The sequence below is a fragment of the Triturus cristatus genome, chromosome 12 (genome assembly GCF_964204655.1).
Source record: "Triturus cristatus chromosome 12, aTriCri1.1, whole genome shotgun sequence".
NCBI lineage: Eukaryota > Metazoa > Chordata > Amphibia > Caudata > Salamandridae > Triturus > Triturus cristatus.
The window spans coordinates 40,186,537-40,207,420 of NC_140595.1; the positions used below are offsets into that span (position 1 = coordinate 40,186,537).

The 20,884-nt window shown below is 50.3% G+C and overlaps 1 protein-coding gene across 4 annotated transcripts in view; it reads left to right on the forward strand.

The window, feature by feature from the left end:
* Positions 1-8,379: 8,379 nt before the first annotated feature.
* Positions 8,380-20,884, forward strand: part of CRLF1 (cytokine receptor like factor 1) — a 136,616-nt gene continuing 124,111 nt past the window's right edge. The window contains exon 1 of one of the 4 annotated variants that reach the window (XM_085639394.1): positions 8,380-9,195. In XM_085639394.1, the coding sequence (XP_085495520.1) occupies positions 9,141-9,195 (55 nt within the window). In that variant the 5' untranslated portion in view covers positions 8,380-9,140. The remainder of the gene's footprint in view (positions 9,196-20,884) is intronic. The other 3 variants (XM_085639393.1, XM_085639395.1, XM_085639392.1) reach the window with 3 other exon arrangements.

The following is a 20,884-nucleotide window of genomic DNA, read 5'->3' on the forward strand; positions in this document are numbered from 1 at the left end:
CCAACTGGCGAGCGCAGGCAGAGAAACGAAGTTGTTCGCTCGCCGCGCCGCCAAAACTACACCTCCCATGATGCTTAGCGCGTCTCGCGAGACTACGCGACCAAGACGCATAAAGCAGGAAGTCCTCTGCACACTGATGTCGGAAATTCGTTCGAGGAGTCGAACTCGACCGATCCTTGTCCCAGTTCCTGTACTCGGAGTACGGTAAGGGTGCTTGCACCAACTGTAGTTCGGGTATTTGGTGCCTACTCCGTTTGGGAGCTGACGCTCGTACGGAGGCTGGCGGGAGACCTTTTGTGGTTCTAACGCTCTAAAGAAATCATAGTGGATTTACTCGGCCTGCATTTTTCGGCTGGCGGGGAGAGCGAGGCCCTCGCTCTGGATGTGTTCGGCCTGCTTTGTCGGCCGGCGGGGAAGGGGGTGTATAGCCTGAAATATCCCGAAACAAGTCATGGGGGACTCTCAGTCCTTCAAGTCGGTCAGTTGGTACCTGAGCTCGCAGAAAAAGGAAAACTCATTGGGCAGTGCTCTACACTGCCAGCATTGCATTGAATACACAGGTTAAGCTACCCGGGACAGTAGCACACGAGGGGAAGAGTGTGGCGAATGCATAATGTGGGATTGCAGTAACTGTGACGCAACACTTTGCCGTATTGTCTAAATAGTGTTTTTCTTGGCTCTATCTTAACAGGGGTTCTTACGAGTGGTAGAGGGCTACGCTCTACCCCTGTGACGCACGGTGGAGTCATGTGGAGGGTAGGTGCTGATGCATGCTTCAGGGCCTAATTACCAAGAGTAGGATTGTGCCTGTGGGGTTGATCATTGTTTGTTTCTCGTTATTACAGAAACCCTCCCCACCACAAGCAAAGTTCGCCCACATCTCAACCAACCCTCAACTTTATTTTACTGTCGCCATCATTGAATGGATGATTATGTTTCTTTACAGGTATAGGGGTTATGGGATCTAACAGGTCGAGAACACGTGTGTTTGCTTTGTATATCTGTTTCAAGTGATACCTATCAGTGTATGTTTTGTTCTTTCTCCTTGCAGATCTCCCTCCCTGGCATTCCCTTCCTTTCCTTCCCCCACTTGATCCTTCCGCTGACCTGTGCCATTACGGCAAATAGGCTTGGTTAGATCAAGAGGTGGACCCCTCAATCATCAATCCGATCCTGAGGACTGGTCGACGTAACAGAATTTCCGACCCACGAATTTTGGTCCTCCCGGTCGGGTTGTTTTTGAGCATGGCCACTCTTGAAGACGTGATAGCCGTCCTGGCTACCATTCAGGGAGAATTAGCAGCCTCACGACAAGAGGCCGCTGATTTAAGAGCGAGGTTGGATAGTATCCAGAGAAACCCGTTTACCATAGGCCCGGTGGCAGGGCCGGCCGCATCTGTAGTGGTGGAAATGCCGGTATCCATCCCTTTAGCCTCCCCGGAAAGGTACCATGGGGGTTCTGACACCGTACAGGTGTTTCTCACGCATGTGATGCTTCACTTTTCCTGCAAGCCCAAGTCCTTCCCCACGAACCAGGCCAAGGTGGCGTTTCTGATTTCTTACTTAGCGGGGGACGCGGCTCAATGGGCAGTGCCGCTAGTGAGTCGTGACGATCCGCTGTTGCACGATTGGGACGCCTTCAGGGCGGAGTCCCTGAGAGTGTTCGATAGAAGAGCGGACTCCTATACCGCGGATAGAGAGTTGCTTGAGCTAAGACAGGGAGATAAGGAACTAGTGGTCTATCTGAATTCCTTTCGACGGCTGGTGGCCGAGACCAAGTGGCCAGAAAGCAAACAGGCTGCCCTGTTTCATCAGGGGTTGCGGGAAGACCTTAAGGACGTCATAGCCCAGATAGACCCACAGCCTTCCTCATGTGAGGACTTGATCAATTTGGTGCTCAGGTTAGACCATCGGCTGAGCGAAAGGAAGGGAGGGCGGAAGGATAGATACCCGCACCCGCAGGAGAGACAGAAGGCCACACATATGAGTCCTTCGTCCTCTAGTGAACCTATGGATATTGGGGCTGTAGGAACGGCGTTGACCTTTACTGAAAAGTAAGCCCGTCGCAAGCATGTTCTTTGTCTCTATTGTGGCAAAAGAGGGCACTTTGTGAGAGAGTGTCCTGTGAAACCAAAGCCAAGCCGTTTTCGCAACCCTCGCTTAGCTACCGCGAGCGCAGAAGCAACTTCGGAAAACTAATCGGCTCAAAGAAAGACGAAGGGGTTTCTTGGAGTCCGGCGTTTATCCCTTCTGTGGCCGGAGGAGAGACGGTATCTAGGGGACATTTGTTGATTCAGGTGGAGTTGAGCGTAGCATCTGAGAGAATTCGACTGTCAGCCATGGTGGACTCTGGGGCGACGGGCATGTTCATGGACTTAGTGGTGGCACAAAGGACAGGTATTCGGTTAGTGCCCAAGGACAAGCCTGAGGTGGTATAGCCGTGGACGGCAGACAATTGAGTACGGGTCCGGTGGGGTTTAACACAGAAAGACTAGAGGTCTTCTATGGGGACTCCCATAAAGAACAGGTGATCTTTAGTGTCATACAAGCCCCACAATACGGGATTATATTTGGGTTGCTCTGGTTGTAGCGACACAATCCGGTGATAGATTGTGCGGCTAAAACTGTTCACATGTCTTCCTTGTATTGCTTGAAGCATTGTCATGACGAGTCGGTGGAATCCGCCCTGGCCTTGGCCCAGGGTTCTGTAATCGCCACTGCCGCCGAAAAGGACGTCCAGTTACCCGAGGTCTATCAGCAGTACCAACGCGTGTTTAGCGAGGCCGAGGAATTACCGCCCCACAGACAATACGATTGTCAGATAGACCTGGTTCCTGGGGCGGTGGTTCCTACCGGTCGGATTTACGCTCTGACGGAACCCGAAACACAACATCTACGCGAATATCTGGACAAACTCTTAGAATTGGGCTTCATTCGCCCGTCCAAATCCCCGGCCGCTTCCCCTCTCTTCTTCATCCCTAAGGCCAACGGCGAGTTGCGGGCCTGTGTGGACTACAGGGCTTTGAATGCTATTACCATAAAAAATCGGTACCCACTGCCCCTCATAAGCGTATTGTTGGAGCAGGTCAAAAAGGCATCTATATTCACCAAGCTGGACCTAAAAGGGGCGTATCACTTGGTCCGCATGAGACACGGAGACGAGTGGAAGACTGCCTTTAAAACCCGCTACGGGCTATTCGAATATTTGGTGATGCCGTTCGGGCTGTGTAACGCCCCGGTGGCATTCCAATATTTCCTCAATGACGTTCTGTGACACATTCTGGACCACTATGTTGTGGTGTATATTGATGACATTCTGGTGTATTCAACTGATGAAGTCTCTCACATACAACACGTGAAGACAGTGCTCGGAATCTTACAGGAGCACAGCCTCTTCTGTAAGCTAAGCAAATGCGATTTCCACGTCCGAACGGTGGAGTTCCTGGGGGTTATTCTGAGTCCCGCCGGCCAGGAGATGGCTGAATGTAAAGTCTCAGCGGTGAAGGAGTGGCCACCTCCTCGGACTGTACGTGACGTGCAATGTTTCATAGGCTTTGCCAACTTTTATCGGAGGTTTATCCATCAATTCTCCAAGCTGGTGGCCCCTCTTACTCAGTTGTTGAGGAAATCTCAGCGGTTTATTTGGTACGAGGCGGCTCATAGGGCTTTTGAGGCGTTAAAGACGGCCTTCATTACCGCTCCCATCCTCTCGCACCCGGACCCAGACAAACCGTACGTGGTGGAGGCTGACGCCTCAGACGACGCGGTGGGCACCGTTTTGTCACAGAGACATACCACCACAGGGCAACTCCACCCGGTGGCTTACATATCCAAGAAGCTTAACGCTGCAGAGAGGAATTATCCAATAGCCGAGAAGGAGCTTCTGGCCATTAAGGTGGCCTTCGGGGAATGGAGACATTTCCTTATGGGAGCCAGACACGTGGTGACGGTCTATACCGACCACCGGGACTTACAGTTCATGGCCGCAGCTAGACATCTGACTCCCCGACAGCTGCGTTGGATGTTATTTTTCGCCAGCTTCAATTTCATCATCACCTATCGACCAGGAGCAGAGAACCGGAAGGCGTATGCGCTCACACGGCAGACGTCCAGCGTAAGATAGGAGGGGGCTCCTATGGATAGCATCATTGCCAAGGGACAGGTGGTAGGAGCCATACAACCTGACACCTTCCTTCTCGGTGTCCAAAGAGGGGTGGCTTCTGCCAAATGGAAGACCTGGCTTCGCTATCATCCTGAATGGCATCTCCATGGGGGGTTCCCCATACGAAATAACCGTCTGTTGATTCCCTCGGTACGGTTAAGGAAACAAGTATTCATGTGGTGTCACGCGGCCCCCAGTGCTGGGCACCTTGGGGTGGACAAGACCCAAGACCACATCTTGCGACAGTTTTGGTGGCCCTCGATAAGAGTGGATGTGCTAAATTGGGTGTCCTCCTGTGCTATGTGTGCCGCTATGAAAACAGACCGCCGACGCCCGCAGGGATTGCTACAGCCTCTTCCCACACCTACAAAGCCATGGGACCGCATTTCAGTGGATTTCATAGTCGGGTTACCTTTGGATCAGGGGTGCACGACCATAACGGTGGTTATCGACTTTTTAACAAAGATGGGGCACTTCACAGCCTGTAAACAGGTGCCCACGGCTGGTCAGTTGGCAGGGTTGCTGTTGGAGAACGTGGTACGGCTGCACGGACTGCCTAGTGTGATTGTATCAGACAGGGGTCGCAATTTACGGCGCAGTTTTGGAAGAAATGGTGCTCCGCCCTGCATATCAGCACGGCTTTGTCCACCAGCTTCCACCCACAAACTGACGGTCAGACGGAACGTCTGAATCAATCTCTAAAGCAATATCTCCGCTGTTATGTGGACGCCAGTGTGAACAATTGGGTGGAGCAGTTATGGTTGGCGGAGATAGCCTATAAAAATGCCAAGCACAGTTCAACTAACGCTTCCCCTTTCTATTGCAACTATGGCCACCATCCGCGGTTTCTCCCTCTCGTTACTCCTGTAAGGGAGCACACCCTCCCGGAAGTATCCAAACGGGTGGCCCATATATGGGAGACTTTCACGCAGGCACAGGTACGTCTCCAAGCGGTTAAAGAGCGCTACAAGGCCGCGACGGACAAACACCGGTGGCAGTGGCCCTTGTACTGTGCCGGAGACGACGTATGGTTGTCCACAAGGAATATCCACTTTCAAAAACGTAGTGTGTTTAACCCCAGATACATTGGACCATACCGGATCGTGAAGCGACTCAGCCCGGTGGCGGTGAAACTGAAACTGCCAGCGCATATGCGCATCCATCCGGTGTTTCACGTTTCCTTATTGAAACCATCTAATGCAGTACTCCGGAGGCCGCCTCAGCCGGTCTTGGTGGAAAGCGAACTTAAATACGAAGTCCTGAGGGTGTTGGACTCGAAGTTACGCCGCGGGAAAGTATGGTATTTGGTGGCGTGGAAAGGTTACGGTCCTGAGGAAAATTCATGGGAACCGGCGTTGGGCATTCATGCTCCACGGTTGGTGGCGGCCTTTCATCGCGCACATCCTTCAAAACCCGGCCCTTAAAGGCGCTCACGATGAGGGAGGGATGTACTGTCATGTACCAACTGGCGAGCGCAGGCAGAGAAACGAAGTTGTTCGCTCGCCGCGCCGCCAAAACTACACCTCCCATGATGCTTAGCGCGTCTCGCGAGACTACGCGACCAAGATGCATAAAGCAGGGAGTCCTCTGCACACTGATGTCGGAAATTCGTTCGAGGAGTCGAACTCGACCGATCCTTGTCCCAGTTCCTGTACTCGGAGTACGGTAAGGGTGCTTGCACCAACTGTAGTTCGGGTTTTTGGTGCCTACTCCGTTTGGGAGCTGACGCTCGTACGGAGGCTGGCGCGAGACCTTTTGTGGTTCTAACGCTCTAAAGAAATCATAGTGGATTTACTCGGCCTACATTTGTCGGCTGGCGGGGAGAGCGAGGCCCTCGCTCTGGATGTGTTCGGCCTGCTTTGTCGGCCGGCGGGGGGGGGCGTATAGCCTGAAATATCCCGAAACAAGTCACGGGGACTCTCAGTCCTTCAAGTCGGTCAGTTGGTACCTGAGCTCGCAGAACAAGGAAAACTCATTGGGCAGTGCTCTACACTGCCAGCATTGCATTGAATACACAGGTTAAGCTACCCGGGACAGTAGCACACGAGGGGAAGAGTGTGGCGAATGCCGGTCTTGGTGGAAAGCGAACTTAAATACGAAGTCCTGAGGGTGTTGGACTCGAAGTTACGCCGCGGGAAAGTATGGTATTTGGTGGCGTGGAAAGGTTACGGTCCTGAGGAAAATTCATGGGAACCGGCGTTGGGCATTCATGCTCCACGGTTGGTGGCGGCCTTTCATCGCGCACATCCTTCAAAACCCGGCCCTTAAAGGCGCTCACGATGAGGGAGGGATGTACTGTCATGTACCAACTGGCGAGCGCAGGCAGAGAAACGAAGTTGTTCGCTCGCCGCGCCGCCAAAACTACACCTCCCATGATGCTTAGCGCGTCTCGCGAGACTACGCGACCAAGATGCATAAAGCAGGGAGTCCTCTGCACACTGATGTCGGAAATTCGTTCGAGGAGTCGAACTCGACCGATCCTTGTCCCAGTTCCTGTACTCGGAGTACGGTAAGGGTGCTTGCACCAACTGTAGTTCGGGTTTTTGGTGCCTACTCCGTTTGGGAGCTGACGCTCGTACGGAGGCTGGCGGGAGACCTTTTGTGGTTCTAACGCTCTAAAGAAATCATAGTGGATTTACTCGGCCTACATTTGTCGGCTGGCGGGGAGAGCGAGGCCCTCGCTCTGGATGTGTTCGGCCTGCTTTGTCGGCCGGCGGGGGGGGGGCGTATAGCCTGAAATATCCCGAAACAAGTCACGGGGACTCTCAGTCCTTCAAGTCGGTCAGTTGGTACCTGAGCTCGCAGAACAAGGAAAACTCATTGGGCAGTGCTCTACACTGCCAGCATTGCATTGAATACACAGGTTAAGCTACCCGGGACAGCAGGGACGGGGTAGCACACGAGGGGAAGAGTGTGGCGAATGCATAATGTGGGATTGCAGTAACTGTGACGCAACACTTTGCCGTATTGTCTAAATGGTGTTTTTCTTGGCTCTATCTTAACAGGGGTTCTTACGAGTGGTAGAGGGCTACGCTCTACCACTGTGACGCACGGTGGAGTCATGTGGAGGGTAGGTGCTGATGCATGCTTCAGGGCCTAATTACCAAGAGTAGGATCGTGCCTGTGGGGTTGATCATTGTTTGTTTCTCGTTATTACAGAAACCCCCCCCCCACCACAAGCAAAGTTCGCCCACATCTCAACCAACCCTCCACTTTATTTTACTGTCGCCATCATTGAATGGATGATTATGTTTCCTTACAGGTATAGGGGTTATGGGATCTAACAGGTCGAGAACACGTGTGTTTGCTTTGTATATCTGTTTCAAGTGATCCTTCCCAGTGTATGTGTTGTTCTTTCTCCTTGCAGATCTCCCTCCCTGGCGTTCCCTTCCTTTCCTTCCCCCACTTGATCCTTCCGCTGACCTGTGCGATTACGGCAAATAGGCTTGGTTAGATCAAGAGGTGGACCCCTCAATCATCAATCCGATCCTGAGGACTGGTCGACATAACACCTTGATGATGGAGTGGAAGTGATATAGGAAACCTATACTTACCTTGACGATGTAGTGGATGTGCTATAGTAAACCTATACTTACCTTGATGATGTAGTGGAAGTGATATAGCAAACCTATACTTACCTTGACGATGTAGTGGAAGTGATATAGTAAATCTATACTTACCTTGACTATGTTGTGGAAGTGATATAGTAGATCTATACTTACCTTGACGATGTAGTGGAAGTGATATAGTAAATCTATACTTACCTTGACGATGTAGTGAAAGTGATATAGTAAACCTATACATACCTTGATGATGTAGTGGAAGTGATATATCAAACCTATACTTACCTTGATGATGTAGTGGAAGTGATATAGCAAATCTATCCTTACCCTTACGATGTAGTGGATGTGATATAGTAATTCTATACAACCTTGACGATGTAGTGGATGTGATATATTTTTAGGCTGATATAGTTGAGCTTGATATAGTGACATACAACTCGACGTAGCGCGTGCAGTTCATGAAGCAAGAGCACCAACACCGGTGACTCCACCCTAGGCATAGGTAATCTGGATCAATGCAAGATCTGTAGGACATCCGCATAAGACACAGTTAAAAAAAGAATGAAACTGTACCTAATTCAGATAGTCGGTTCATTTCCTGATAATCTGCCATGGCCCCGCCCACTCTGACCTTTGTGGCACTCCTTACTCTTAAGCATCCGAGAGCAACAATCAAACCTACAACAGCGCGTAAACACCCACGTGGCTACAGACAAAAGCAGCAAAGTCACTTCCACCCTCCCATCACAGGTAGGACAAGGGACACGTACAGGAGATGAACTCTGTGTTCGTGTTGGCTGTTCAAATAGCCCTACAGAGGGAACACAACTCATGTGTAGGTGTGGGGGGACGCACACTACCCCTGGAAACTCTTGGGAGCGAAGGACGCTCCTCGGTCTCTGGAGCGGTTTCTCTCCCCGTGAAGCCCCTGAGAGCACCGAGTGTTCCCCAGTCGGGGAGGGCGCGCCGGTGGGTGCTTCAGAGACAGGCGTGAGTCACAGCGGATCCCCGCTGCAGGGTGGAGTGCGGCGGAGAGGGCTGGGGAATGTCACCGAGACGCCTCCCGGCTCAAGGAGACAAAGAGAGCGCAGGGTGAATGGCAGAGGAGGGCTCGTTAGCGCGGCCCGTGCGGGGGAGGCGGGGCGGCCGGGGCGATGCCTTCCTTGCTTGTCGGATGCCGCCGCCGCTGCTCAGACACGCACCGGACTCTCCCACGTGTGCCACTCGCGGCTCCTCGCGCTTCTGGGGCCAGGGAGGCGGTGGCTTTACCCCTCTTGTTTGTCACAACGGATTGTTGCATCTGCTCGGCTTGCTTTAAAGGGAGGGAAGCGGCAGAGCCCTGACACATTCGGGGGACACTTCGAGGAATCACTTTGGTGGACAGAAGAACTCTGTGGACACACAACCCTCCAAATATGATCACTGTGCTGTTTTTGTGCCTGAGCCTGCTCGACGTGGGGTCCTTAATTCGTAAGTTTTTAAATTGTATTCTCGTGTATGATAGCCGTGCACATATGTCCGCCAAATAGAGCGAGCGCTTATACATTTATGGATGTGTGTGTGCGTGTGTGTATATGTATATATATATATATATATATATATATATATATATATATATATATATATATATATATACATGTGTAATGCATATGTGTATATACATCATTTATCGGTCATGAAAGCTTGCAAAGGAATTCATTTCTTAGCAGAATTAGGAGTTTATTGGCTTACTTTATTCAGTTGAACTTAGATTGTGTTGGCTAACGCGATACAGGGAAACCTAAATTAGCGGTATGTGTGTGTGTATATATATATATATGTGTGTGTGTGTGTATGTACCCACCCACACACAGTGTCATTTGGCATTATTTAGATTGCTCTGGTGACTGGGAGAGGGACTGACAGAATTCACGAGAAGAGGGAAAGTTTCAATGTCCCCCCTCTGAAGTCATTAGGGTGACAGCGCAGTCTGCTGGGACATTTCTTACCTCGGAACATTTTTTTGTAACCTTCACTATCAATGATGACATGTAATTTACAAAATGGCGCAAATACATTAACTGTATTATGGGGTGGGAATGTATGCCCCCTTGATATTATATACATACCTCATGTCCTTCATCAAGAAACGCATTTCTAAAATGAAGAGGTATGTATATGTAAATACCCCTGAGGAGGCAAGAGTTTCGCAGTGACGGCCAAACTTTGGAATACCATGCCATTTTCGCTAAAAACTACCTCTAATCTGCTCTCTTTCCGCAAAGCTCTGAAAACCTGGCTTTTTAACATTTAGTTCCCTCAGGCCCCCCTTTTGTATGTCCTAGTCCGGGGGTTGTTTAAATTTGTTCTTTCACTTCCCCTTTTTGAAGCTACAGCACCTAGACACCCGAGGGTAGTAGTGCGCTATATAAATTCTATTTTCATTTCATTATATATATATATATATATATATATATATATACATACACACACACAATAGCACTGCACATAAACATAGACCACTAACAGGTTATTTTGAGCCACTTTACTAGTAAACGCTCATTGAGACACTTACCATTACCGAGCAAAGATCACCTTCGAGTTGATTCGCAGAGTGCAGTAAAACTGACATTAGAAGCTCACCGTCCGCTGCCTCACTGATGGAGGGCTAGAATTACTTTACAAGGAGAACACACTCCTACTCATCAGGAGGCCGCTCAAAGGGATTTTACATAACTGCGCAAATGTAACCCTTTGGACCTTGGTTTGAATTAAATACCTTTTGTTTAAAAGAATACACACACAAAAATCATAGCAAAAGCCATGTAGGCAGCAGCAGAGTCCAGTATGCCATGGCTGGGGGTGGGAAGCGGTATCACAGCCCACTTGAGGCTTCGCCTCACATCAGCCATGGACCCTCAACGCGCCCAACAGGGGTAATAAATGGCATATTACACTATGCATGCCTGCATTTATACTACACACACAACATATATATATATATATTTAATTTGTAACATTTGTTTACATTCCCTGTCTTGTTAAAATAACAAATGCTAGCTTGGGGTCTGTTTACTGGAAACCCGAGTGCTGTACACAAGCAGCACGGTAAAGTGCCTTGAATGTTCACTCGTGAAGAGATGGAATCCAGAGTGTGTTTGCAAATCACTACGGATTACAGGTCAGTTGTTGGCTGTTGGATCAGACAGTCTGCATTCTAGAACCAGCTTTAACACTTGATGAAATTGTGTGATCCTGGGTACATTGATTTGTCCCTCTGTCCGTTCACATATCTACCATAATCTGGAGAGCGCAGAATCCGGCTTGCTAGTGTACTGAGCGGGATATGACACAAACAGCGTTTGCATATGTGGAAATGACGTTGTCTATGCAGTCGCACTGGCTGGGATGTGGTGAAGGGCACAAGGAGAGGAATTGAGCATCACCGCCATGGAATGAGGCTTTCCCCTTCAGTGCTCGCGGCGCTGTGTTACCTCTCCATGACTCTCAGGGGTATGGAGAAGGTTAAGTGTGCACCGGTCATGACTGGGTTGGATCTGAGCTAACCTGTTTGGAACATAAAATAGAGGTCACCATTCCTCACCCCGCGACAGTGGTGAAACGCAGGCCGTCTCTTTGATGGTGAAAGGCACCCGAGACTCCCAACTCCAGATTACTTGTGTTTCAGAAGCGTCTGCCTCCTTCTCTGTTACTCACCTGAGGGGATCACAAGCCACGAAAAGGAAGAGTACAAAAGAGAATAAAAGCGGCGCCAGCTGTACGCTGACAAATAAAGTGGAGCCTTGTATACCATCCGCTTTGTCAAAGACAGACATGGCAAGTGTAGCGGAAGCCAAGGCTTGTTGGACATGTGGCCTGCTCGGAGCTCTTCTTCAGATCTTTGAACCTTCATTGTGTTGTATTGTGCATTTGTAGAGCAGTTTCATGCTACCAGAGTGGCCTCGAAGCGCGGTGGAGACCTTGTCTTGTGCGGTGGTAGCCAGGGCTTGGGTGCATGGCTTGTATAGTGCTCATAGTATAGAGTACATGGGCATCATTAAGTGTTGTGCATTAAGGTCAAGTTCTTATAGCTACAACAAAACATGCTACATATGGCTGTTGTGGCAAGCTGGCTGTAGGTGCTTCTTACACGCCGAGGCTCACTTTACATATAAATTGCTTTAGAAATGATGACAAATGGCTCCACGCGCATGAGTGCCGCTTTGGAGTTGTGAGCCCTAACTTCTAAATTCCAAATTCCTCAAAAAAAGATTGGACTTAACTAAGGAACTTTATATTGTGTGCAGTATTTAGGAGTTTTTGCGATTTTTTTGTTGTAAAATAGCCTAACATCTAAATAATGGAATATTTTTCGGGTTCCAGAGGTGCATTGCCTTGTCTTTAAAAGATCAAACGTTCATTTAACTCAATCTTTTACCGTTTTGAAAATAGCTGTGCAGCAAATGAGGCGCTTTGTAAATAACGAAAACCAACCATCTATCGGGGCTGGAAGACTAGATCTGCTAAATGAGGCTGGGAGCATTGCTCCTCTATTTGAAGCTGGGAGGATAGCTCAGCTGTATGAAGCCTGGAGGATAGCTCAGCTGTATGAAGCTGGGAGGATAGCTCAGCTGTATGAAGCTGGGAGGATAGCTCGGCTGTATGAAGCCTGGAGGCTAGCTCCTCTATATAAAGCTGGGAGGATAGCTCGGCTGTATGAAGCTGGGAGGATAGCTCGGCTGTATGAAGCCTGGAGGATAGCTCCTCTATATGAAGCTGGGAAGATAGCTTGGCTGTATGAAGCCTGAAGGATAGCTCAGCTCTACGAGTTCAGGAACAGTGCTAAGTTGTAGAATCCTAAATGAATAACTCTGCTTTATGAGGCTGGAAGAACAGATAAGCTGTACGATACCAGGATAGCTCAGCTAAACAAGGCCAGGAGGATAGCTCAGCTGTATGAAGCCTGGAGGATAGCTCAGCTCTACGAGTTCAGAAACAGTGCTCAGTTGTAGAATCCTAAATGATTACTCGGCTTTATGAGGCTGGAAGAACAGATAAGCTGTACAATACCAGGATAGCTCAGCTATACAAGGCCAGGAGGATAGCTCAGCTGTATGGCACTTTATTACATGAGGCCGGAGCATGGCTATGCGGTACAAGGTCAGGAGGATAGTTCATTAATATGAAGCCAAGAAGATAGCTCAGCTGTAAATGGCTGGAATGATAGCTCATGTATATGAGGCCAGTAAGATAACTCAGCTATATGATCCCAGGAAGATAACTCGGCTGCAAGGATAGTTCAGTTATATGAGGCCATGATGACAGCACAGCAATATACGGCCAGGAGGATAGCTCAGTTGTATGAGGCCAGGAGGATAGCTTAGCTATCCACAGCTTGCAGGATAGCTCAGTTATATGAAGCTAGAATGATAGTTGAGCCGCACAAGGATAGCAGAATACCTCAATTGTATGTGGCTGGAAGGAAGGCTCCGTTGTATGGGGAAATGTCCTTGTGGCGAATCCGGAATCATGTTGTGCCTTCACAGTGCCGGCAACACAACAAATGTGTCATTATTACGCATTCACGCAAGTCTTTACAACGACTTGCTTGGGGGGGGGGGGCGCAATGGTGGAGTGGTGTTGGACTGGTAAATTAAACTATTCCATTACCCAGCTCCCCCCTTAGGTAAGTTGTTAAAATGACTTGCGTGCAGAACATAGGCGTGCTAAAGACGTATTTGTTCAAATGATGGAGTTCCGAAGGCATGCGTGAAAAACGCATGCGAATTCCGTCATACATTCGTTGTATGAGGCCAGGAGGATAGTTCAGCTGTCCAAGGCCAGCAGCATATCTCAGCTATACGAGGATGGAAGGATAGTTCATTCGCAGGAGGCCGGGAGGATAGCTCAGCTGTATGTGGCCTGGAGGTTGCCTCACCTGTTTAAAGGGCCCAAGAAAGTCCTGTGCCTCCACCTGAAAGCAGAGTTTCACCCCAACGAGGTGCATTCAGCCTGCGGTGCGACACGTTCAATGGCCATACCTACTGTGCGTGCCCAACGCACTTAGAATCCCACATCGGAGTAAGACGCCCAGAAGCATTTGGCAACAAAAGGCAGACACTTGCGGCTCATAGAAGGAGTCAGTTAGTTCACCTGTCAAGACAGGCAGGTCTTTATTTCATTTCTTGGAGTGAATCCCGCCTACTTTGAGCCCACCATGGCCAATTTTCTACATTTGTCTTCAGAATTACCACCAAACCGTAGTTGCTCTGTGTCAGGTGTGAGCAGCTCATCAAACCACGTCACTTTCAGGGTGCACCCAGACGTTTGCAGCAGGTGCACTACCCCTTTGAGTTACTTTGCTTTTAAAACTAACCTTTGGGTGGGGAAACAGCGTGCTTCAAAGGACACGCGTGTTCAATGGCGGATTGTCAGTGTTGGCAAACAAAAGTGTTTGCCTTCTTCACTGTAACCAACGTCTGCCTCTTTCCTGTTTCTTTGAACAGGTGGTTGCATTCCCTCCACGTACGTCTAGTAATTTGCGCACAGTTCCACATATACCAGAGCTCTCCCATACCTCTGAGTCTTTCCCCTGATACACTAAAATCTTGAATAAAGCAGTATTCACAAGTTTTTAGATCGGAGCCTTCACATAGCCTGCTCTCCGTGCACAGAAAGAGCTAGTCTCCAAGTAGGCGTATTACCTACCAGAAAAGGATGAAAACTCGGGTGTGTGGGCGTCGAGACTTCCTTTCCTGCCATCCAGAGAAGAAATCCGAACTCTTACCATCGCTGTTCTCTACTCTCGGAGTACACATACTCACTCACCCATGCACGTGGGGGGGGGGATTAAATATATGTACCATCTGCAACATATACGGAGAAGTTAATGTATAAGCCAACTGACCAACAGAGCCGAGAAACATTCAAATGAAGCCATTGAGATGGCTTTGGTGGGGTCTGTTAAATGAAATAAATGTAAATGACGCACATTAGGAGTCGGCAGCGGTCAGGAGCAGTGTTTTGCAGCCATGGACCCTGCGGGAGTGCCAGGCAGAGAGAACGGAGGGGGGAGAGAAAGACGGGGCGAGGCTGCGGACGCACCACCGAGCTGGGTTTTCAGAATATGTCCCGGCCCCGTAGAACAGAAACCAGGAGTCCCCCATATAACCCTGCTGTATGGGGCCAACCGTCAGAGCAGGAGTCCAGCTTGAATGAGGGGGGTTCCGGGGCTCAGAGGCACCCTCTCATATTTAGTCACTGAAACCTCAAATGCGTGATCCAAGATTCTGCATGCTAATGTGTTCATCGCACCCCCGCACACCTTCGTCGAAGTGCAGCCCACACGTTGTCACACCGCCTGCTCCAAGATCGTGAAGGTAGCTTTATCAACTCGAAAAATTGGGGGGGAAAACCACGCGTTTACCGAGACAGAAAGTTACACACAAAAAAAGTAATCTGCTACGAGTAGATTTCCACAATAGGAAACCTCAGCGAAATGTAGGATTAGGAAAAAGTTTTCCTTAAAACAAGGATTGTGCAGGAAAAATCACCGGCACGAAAACTGCAAATCTACGAATCGTCCAAATTCAGAGTCGGCGCCGCTTCCCTGGGAGAACTGTGAGCAGAGCAAAACGGAATCCTGTCAGAGGCTGCGGGCTCTTACTGGTCAATAAACGACGAATGTGTTTAATTCCAGGGTCCTCTGCTGGAGGCGGCCGCTGAACCCCAAGGGGTGGGGGCCAACCCTTCAGGGGCCCATTCAGCCCCCCAAAGCCATGAACCTCTGTGATACGGAGACAGGGGCGGCAGCACAGGGCGTCTGGCCCCTGCACTCACCTGAGGGGGAAGCGAGGAAGGCGGGGAGGAACGGCGTCCTCGCGGAGAGCAGGCGAAGAACCTGAACAATGTAAGAGACAAAAAGAATAACTACACCCGGGAGGAACTCAAACCAAGAACGCGAGGATCCCCCGCTGAACGAACAGGGAACGAGCACACATCACAGGTCCTCTCTTAAAAGCAAATGTGCAGGACGTAAGGCTCAAACAGTCTTTTTAAAAGAATAAATAAACAAAGGCTTCATGCTTAAACAAACCCTAAAAGTGCATTCTAATTGGCCATTGGGCGAAGTTTGGTTTGCTTGTTCGTTTAGTAAATTCGTTTTCATATTACGATCGTGAAAACATGTATTAATCATTAATTTAAGAAATAAAATCTATGAAAATCAGGAAAACAAAATATGTGCTCAGAAGTGGTGCTGAAAGCGCCGCATTTTTTTTTTTAGAACAAGAGTGGTAGCGCTGATCTGGAAACGGGCTCGTTTCCTTGCAGTGTAGATCCTATTTTGCGGGTTCTTCCACCCAGTCTTGTCTATTCTATTTTACTCCACTCCTGCACATAAATATTACTAACTTTGAGCGTCTTTCCCGTCCTAACAGTCCCGCTCGTTCAGTCGCCCAGTCCCGCGAGAGCTGCACCTCTCTCACCGGCATGGCCCATACAGGGGAGGCGGGGGCATCTCACTCTGTGCCACCTGTACGTGTGTGTGTGTGTTGGAGGAGTGCTTACAAGTATAACACAAAGTATGCGATTTATATTTCATGAGACTAGAAAGCAATTGCTTCTCGTACAAAAGAGTGTGATGGGGGTGGGGGGTCAGACCTCGGGAGGGAGGCGGAACAGGGGGGAATCCCAACTGATGTCCGTCGCGGGGGTCGGGCTAAAAAGTGCGGGACTTTGCTCAGAAAACCTCTGCTTTCCAAGGGTTCGCCCCCCCCCCCCCCCCCCAAACCCTCGGAAACCGACCAGGCACAATCGGTCTATTTCCATCTGTTGAAGTGCCCGAAAGAGTAGTCGAGCGGCCCCACAATGTTTCCCAAACGAGGGTTATTCATTGCCGGGGAACACATCAAACAATGAATACGCGGCAGACTCGCAGACCGAGCAGCAGAACGAAGCCGAGCTTGAAACGACGAAAAGAGGAGCAGGGAGGAGCGAGCTCTGGGGGTTGCAAGACCAGTGCGAGGGCTATGCCAGTGTGCACGAGCAGTGCACGGCGCTTCCCACATGTTCACTTGACCTCATTCACAAGCAACCCTGCGGGGAAAGGAGGGCGGGGCTTGCAGTGAGCGGTTAACACAACTCACCGGGTTAGTGAAGACAAACAGCTTCGGCCCCACAGGGAACATTCTATATCAAGGTGTGCATTCATACATGTTCAATGTTAATGCACTAACACTGTCACACATGTGTCCGTGCACACAGGTATCACTTAGCTGTGCAAACACCATGGCCCTGGAGTGGAAACTCTCATTGGAACTCATACCACTGGAATCCACACAAGTGTATTGATGGACGTCAAATGACGCCAGGAGTTGACATTTTACATGGGGGTACATCTGCTCTCCTGGACGGAGTGGCTTTTCCGGGGAGGGGTTGCCATGGAGTGATGGAGTATGTCGCGACTAGTGCAGCAACCTATACCAGCCAGGGTCCAGCGGAGGCGCATCAGTACCAGCATCTCTGGATAAGGAAGCCTGGCCTGCTCATTGGTGGCTGCTTCATCAGAGGGGACCTTCCCCGTCCTGGTAGGAAGAACCGCCTGGACGGACTCAAGCTCCTTATGGAGGGAGCTATTCATAAGGAAGAGACAGCAGGGCCTCATGGTCATAAGCGAGAGACACCCGCTGCGGTCACACATTCCTCCATAGAGAGTGCCGGCCTCTTCACCTATTAACTGCCACTCGCCCTCTGTCCACCATAACTTCCCCAACGGGTATCCCTCAGCTAGGGATGCGCCAACAGCAATCTTCGGACCGAGTGACGTATGAAGGTGCTTCCCTATCAGAGCCTGCACGCATGAGCACATGCATCAGCCAGGGAGGGATCTGTCTTGGCCCTGAACGCGGCCTCTGACTCACAGAGGCAACGCAACAGGCTGAAGGATGCACGAGTCATCATAGTACTCACAGGACATCTCGCTCTTTTAATCTTCCATGGGGTACCTGGATCAATAAAAATGCATTTCTTTGGCTCTAGCCTGAAGATCATTTCATACATCTGGATCCCTTTTCCTATCCAGTATTACTTTGTAAGAACTCCCTCCATCCGAGCAGTACCAACTTTAAAGGACGGGTGAGGTTACCTATGTAGAACCAGGCCACAAAAGAGTAGGTGAGGTTTCCATATCCAGAAATCCTGCTTCTAACGGGACTCCGCTGATCCACTGCCGATAGAAGTTGTCGCACTCATTGTGAGATACTGGCCTGCTTGGAAGGTGGTGCGGCACTCTGCTGGCCCACTGGTGAAAGAGGCTGACGCACCCATTGTGAGATGCTGGACTGCTTGGGAGGTGGTGCGGCACTCCACTAGTCCACTGCTGATAGAGGTTGACGCACTCATTGTGAGATAGAGGCCTGCTTGGAAGGTGGCGTTGCATTCCACTGCCCACTGCTGATAGAGCTTGTTGCACTTATTGTGAGATACTGGGCTGCTTGGAAGGTGGTGCGGCACTCCGCTGGCCCACTGCTGATAGAAGTTGTCGCACTCATTGTGAGATACTGGGCTGCTTGGAAGGTGGTGCGGCACTCCACTGGTCTACTGCTCATAGAGGTTGGCACATTCATTGTGAAATAGAGGCCTGCTTGGAAGGTGGTGCGGCACTCCACTGGCTCACTGCTGATAGAGATTGTCACACTTATTGTGAGATACTGGCCTGCTTGGAAGGTGGTGCGGCACTCTACTAGTCTACTGCTGATAGAGGTTCTCGCACTCATAGTGGGATACTGGGCTGCTTGGAAGCTGGTGTGGGACTCCACTAGAACACTGCTGATAGAGGTTGTTGCACCCATTTGGAGATGCTGGACTGCTAGGGAGGCGATGTGGCACTCCACTAGTCTACTGCTGATAGAGGTTCTCGCACTCATTGTGGGATACTGGGCTGCTTGGAAGCTGGTGTGGGACTCCACTAGATCACTGCTGATAGAGGTTGTTGCACCCATTGTGAGATGCTGGACTGCTAGGGAGGCGATGTGGCACTCCACTAGTCTACTGCTGATAGAGGTTCTCGCACTCATTGTGGGATACTGGGCTGCTTGGAAGGTGGTGTGGGACTCCACTAGAACACTGCTGATAGAGGTTGTTGCACCCATTGTGAGATGCTGGACTGCTAGGGAGGCGATGTGGCACTCCACTAGTCCACTGCTGATAGAGGTTGTCACACTCATTGTGGGATACTGGGCTGCTTGGAAGGTGGTGTGGGACTCCACTAGAACACTGCTGATAGAGGTTGTTGCACCCATTGTGAGATACTGGCCTGCTTGGAAGGTGGTGCAGCACTCCACTAGTCTACTGCTGATAGAGGTTCTCGCACTCATTGTGGGATACTGGGCTGCTTGGAAGGTGGTGTGGGACTCCACTAGAACACTGCTGATAGAGGTTGTTGCACCCATTGTGAGATGCTGGACTGCTAGGGAGGCGATGTGGCACTCCACTAGTCCACTGCTGATAGAGGTTGTCACACTCATTGTGAGATATTGGCCTGCTTGGAAGGTGGTACGGCACTCCACTGGTCCACTACTGATAGAGGTTGACGCACTCTTTGTGAGATGCTGGCCTGCTTGGAAGGTGGTGCGACACTCAACTAGTAGACTGCTGATAGAGGTTGTCACACTCATTGTGAGATGCTGGGCTGCTTGGAAGGTGGTGCGGCACTTCACTAGTAGACTGCTGATAGAGGTTGTCGCACTCATTGTGAGATGGTGGGCTGCTTGGAAGGTAGTGTGGCACTCCACTCGCCCACTGCTGATAGAGGTTGTCACACTCATTGTGAAATGCTGGACTGCTTGGAAGGTGGTGCGACACTCCGCTAGTCGACTACTGATAGAGGTTGACGCACTCATTGTGAGATAGAGGCCTGCTTGGAAGGTGGTGCGGCACTCCGCTGGCCCACTGCTGATAAAGGCTGACACACTCATCGTGAGATGCTGGCCTGCTTGGAAGGTGGTGCGGCACTCTACTAGTCAATTGCTGATAGAGGTTGACGCACTCATTGTGAGATACTGGCCTGCTTGGAAGGTGGTGCAGGACTCTGCTAGTCCACTGCTGATAGAGGTTGACACACTCATTGTGAGATGCTGGACTGCTTGGAAGGTGGTGCGGCACTCCACTAGTCTACTGCTGATAGAGGTTCTCGCACTCATTGTGGGATACTGGGCTGCTTGGAAGGTGGCGTGGGAATCCACTAGAACACTGCTGATAGAGGTTGTTGCACCCATTGTGAGATGCTGGACTGCTAGGGAGGCGCTGTGGCACTCCACTAGTCTACTGCTGATAGAGGTTCTCGCACTCATTGTGGGATACTGGGCCGCTTGGAAGGTGGTGTGGGACTCCACTAGAACACTGCTGATAGAGGTTGTTGCACCCATTGTGAGATGCTGGACTGCTAAGGAGGCGATGTGGCAATCCACTAGTCAACTGCTGATAGAGGTTGTCACACTCATTGTGGGATACTGGGCTGCTTGGAAGGTGGTGTGGGACTCCATTAGAACACTGCTGACAGAGGTTGTTGCACCCATTGTGAGATACTGGCCTGCTTGGAAGGTGGTGCGGCACTCCACTAGTCTACTGCTGATAGAGGTTCTCGCACTCATTGTGGGATACTGGGCTGCTTGGAAGGTGGTGTGGGACTCCACTAGAACACTGCTGATAGAGGTTGTTGCACCCATTATGAGATGCTGGACTGCTAGGGAGGCGATGTGGCACTCCACTAGTCCACTGCTGATAGAGGTTGTCACACTCATTGTGAGATACTGGCCTGCTTGGAAGGTGGTGCGGCACTCCACTGGTCCACTACTGATTGAGGTTGACGCACTCTTTGTGAGATGCTGGTCTGCTTGGAAGGTGGTGCGACACTCAACTAGTAGACTGCTGATAGAGGTTGTCACACTCATTGTGAGATGCTGGGCTGCTTGGAAGGTGGTGCGGCACTTCACTAGTAGACTGCTGATAGAGGTTGTCGCACTCATTGTGAGATGCTGGGCTGCTTGGAAGGTAGCGTGGCACTCCACTCGCCCACTGCTGATAGAGGTTGTCACACTCATTGTGAAATGCTGGACTGCTTGGAAGGTGGTGCGACACTCCGCTAGTCGACTACTGATAGAGGTTGACGCACTCATTGTGA